Source organism: Pollachius pollachius, assembly GCF_949987615.1.
Source record: "Pollachius pollachius genome assembly, chromosome: 6".
NCBI lineage: Eukaryota > Metazoa > Chordata > Actinopteri > Gadiformes > Gadidae > Pollachius > Pollachius pollachius.
Genome location: NC_136939.1, coordinates 27,445,379 through 27,447,878, shown reverse-complemented (window position 1 = coordinate 27,447,878; position 2,500 = coordinate 27,445,379). Strand labels below are relative to the sequence as shown.

Genomic DNA, 2,500 nt, shown 5'->3' with positions numbered 1-2,500 from the left:
ACAGACAGACAGACCTACAGACAGAGAGACAGACAGACAGACCTACAGACAGACAGACAGACAGACAGACCTCCAGACAGACAGACAGACAGAGAGGGTGACTGTACCCCTCCCCCCCCCAGGCTCTGGAGGCCTTCGCCCTGATGGTGCGGACCACCGCCCAGACCCTCCAGGCCTTCGGCACCGAGCTGGCGGAGACGGAGCTCCCCAACGACGAGGCCGCCACCGGGGGACTACTGGAGGCCCACTGCTCCGAGAAGGACCGCATGAAGGTCTGTCTCTCTGTCTCTCTCTCTCCCCCCCTCTCTCTCTCTCTAACCCGGTGTCTCTCTCTCTCTCTCCCCCCCCTCTCTCTCTAACCCGGTGTCTCTCTCTCTCTCTCCCTCTCTCCCCCCCTCTCTCTCTCTCCCTCTCTCCCCCCCTCTCTCTCTCCTTCTCTCCCCCCCCTCTCTCCCCCCCTCTCTCTCTCTCTCTCCCTCTCTCTCCCCCCTTCTCTCTCTCCTCTCCCCCTCTCCCCCCCCCTCTCCCCCCCTCCCCCCTCTCTCTCTCTCCCTCTCTCCCCCCTCTCTCTCTCTCTCCCTCTCTCCCTCTCCCCCCCCCTCTCTCTCTCTCCTTCTCTCCCCCCTCTCTCCCCCCCTCTCTCTCCCTCTCTCCCCCCCTCTCCCCCCCTCCCCCGCTCTCTCTCTCTCTCCCTCTCTCCCCCCCTCTCTCTCTCTCCCTCTCCCTCTCCCTCCCCCCCTCCCCCCCCTCTCTCTAACCCGGTGTCTCTCTCTCTCTCCCTCTCCCTCCCCCCCTCTCTCCCCCCCTCTCTCTCTCTCCCTCTCCTCCCTCTCCCTCCTCCCCTCTCCCCCCCCCTTCTCTCTAACCTGGTGTCTCTCTCTCTCTCCCTCTCCCCCTCCCCCCCCTCTCTCTAACCCGGTGTCTCTCTCTCTCTCCCTCTCTCCACCTCTCTCTCTCTCCCTCTCTCCCTCTCTCCCCCCGCTCTCTCTCTCTCTCCCTCTCTCCCCCCCTCTCTCTCTCTCCTTCTCTCCCCCCCTCTCCCCCCCCCCTTCTCTCTCCCTCTCTCCCCCCCCCTCCCCCCCTCCCCCGCTCTCTCTCTCTCTCCCTCTCTCCCCCCCTCTCTCTCTCTCCCTCTCTCCCCCCCTCTCCCCCCCCCTCTCTCTAACCCGGTGTCTCTCTCTCTCTCCCTCTCCCTCCCCCCCCCTCTCCCCCCCTCTCTCTCTCTCCCTCTCTCTCTCCCTCCCTCCCCCCCTCTCCCCCCCCTTCTCTCTAACCTGGTGTCTTTCTCTCTCTCCCTCCCCCCCCTCCCCCCTCTCTCTAACCCGGTGTCTCCCTCCCCCCCCCTCCCCCCCCTCACCCCTCTCTCTAACCCGGTGTCTCTCTCCCTCCCCCCCCTCCCCCCTCTCTCTAACCCGGTGTCTCTCTCCCTCCCCCCCCCCCCCCCCCTCCCCCCTCTCTCTAACCCGGTGTCTCTCTCCCTCCCCCCCTCTCTCTAACCCGGTGTCTCTCTCCCTCCCCCCCCTCTCTCCCCCCCCCCCCTCCCTCCCCCCCCTCTCTCTCCCCCCCTCTCTCTCTCTCCCTCTCCCTCTCCCTCCCCCCCCTCCCTCCCCCCCCCCTCCCCCCCCTCCCCCCTCTCTCTAACCCGGTGTCTCTCTCCCTCCCCCCCTCCCCCCTCTCTCTAACCTGGTGTCTCTCTCCCTCTCCCTCTCCCTCCCCCCCCTCCCTCTCCCTCTCCCCCCCCCTCCCCCCCTCCCCCCCCTCTCTCTCCCTCTCCCTCTCCCAGTCTCTGCTCCAGGTCGCCCTTCATCAGGGCGGGGGTCTCCTCCTCCTCATCAATGAGCCGCTGCAACGAGACGCCGACTACACCCTGAGCCCTGACGAGAAGGACGACCTGGACACCGTGCAGAGGTACTGGGAGCACTGGGAACACTGGGAGGGGGGTGGTGGACCCACTGGGAGCACTGGGAGGACTGGGAGGGGGGTGGTGGACCCACTGGGAGCACTGGGAGGACTGGGAGCACTGGGAGGACTGGGAGGACTGGGAGGGGGGTGGTGGACCCACTGGGAGCACTGGGAGGACTGGGAGGGGGGTGGTGGACCCACTGGGAGGACTGGGAGGACTGGGAGGGGGGTGGTGGACCCACTGGGAGCACTGGGAGGACTGGGAGGACTGGGAGGACTGGGAACACTGGGAGCACTGGGAGGACTGGGAGGGGGGTGGTGGACCCACTGGGAGCACTGGGAGGACTGGGAGGGGGGTGGTGGACCCACTGGGAGCACTGGGAGGACTGGGAGCACTGGGAGGACCGGGAGCACTGGGAACACTGGGAGCACTGGGAGGACCGGGAGCACTGGGAACACTGGGAGGACTGGGAGGACTGGGAGGGGGGTGGTGGACCCACTGGGAGCACTGGGAGGACTGGGAGGACCGGGAGCACTGGGAGGACTGGGAGCACTGGGAGCACTGGGAGGACTGGGAGGACTGGGAGGACTGGGAGCA

The 2,500-nt window shown here is 67.4% G+C and overlaps 1 protein-coding gene across 1 annotated transcript in view; it reads left to right on the top strand.

Moving 5' to 3' along the window:
* LOC307076973 (guanine nucleotide exchange factor DBS-like) overlaps nt 1-2,500 on the top strand; it is a gene marked incomplete at its 5' end in the record, with an annotated part of 59,366 nt that overhangs the window by 29,951 nt on the left and 26,915 nt on the right. The window contains 2 exon segments of the mRNA XM_079738205.1: nt 123-272; nt 1,784-1,908. Coding sequence (XP_079594331.1) covers nt 123-272; nt 1,784-1,908 — 275 coding nt within the window.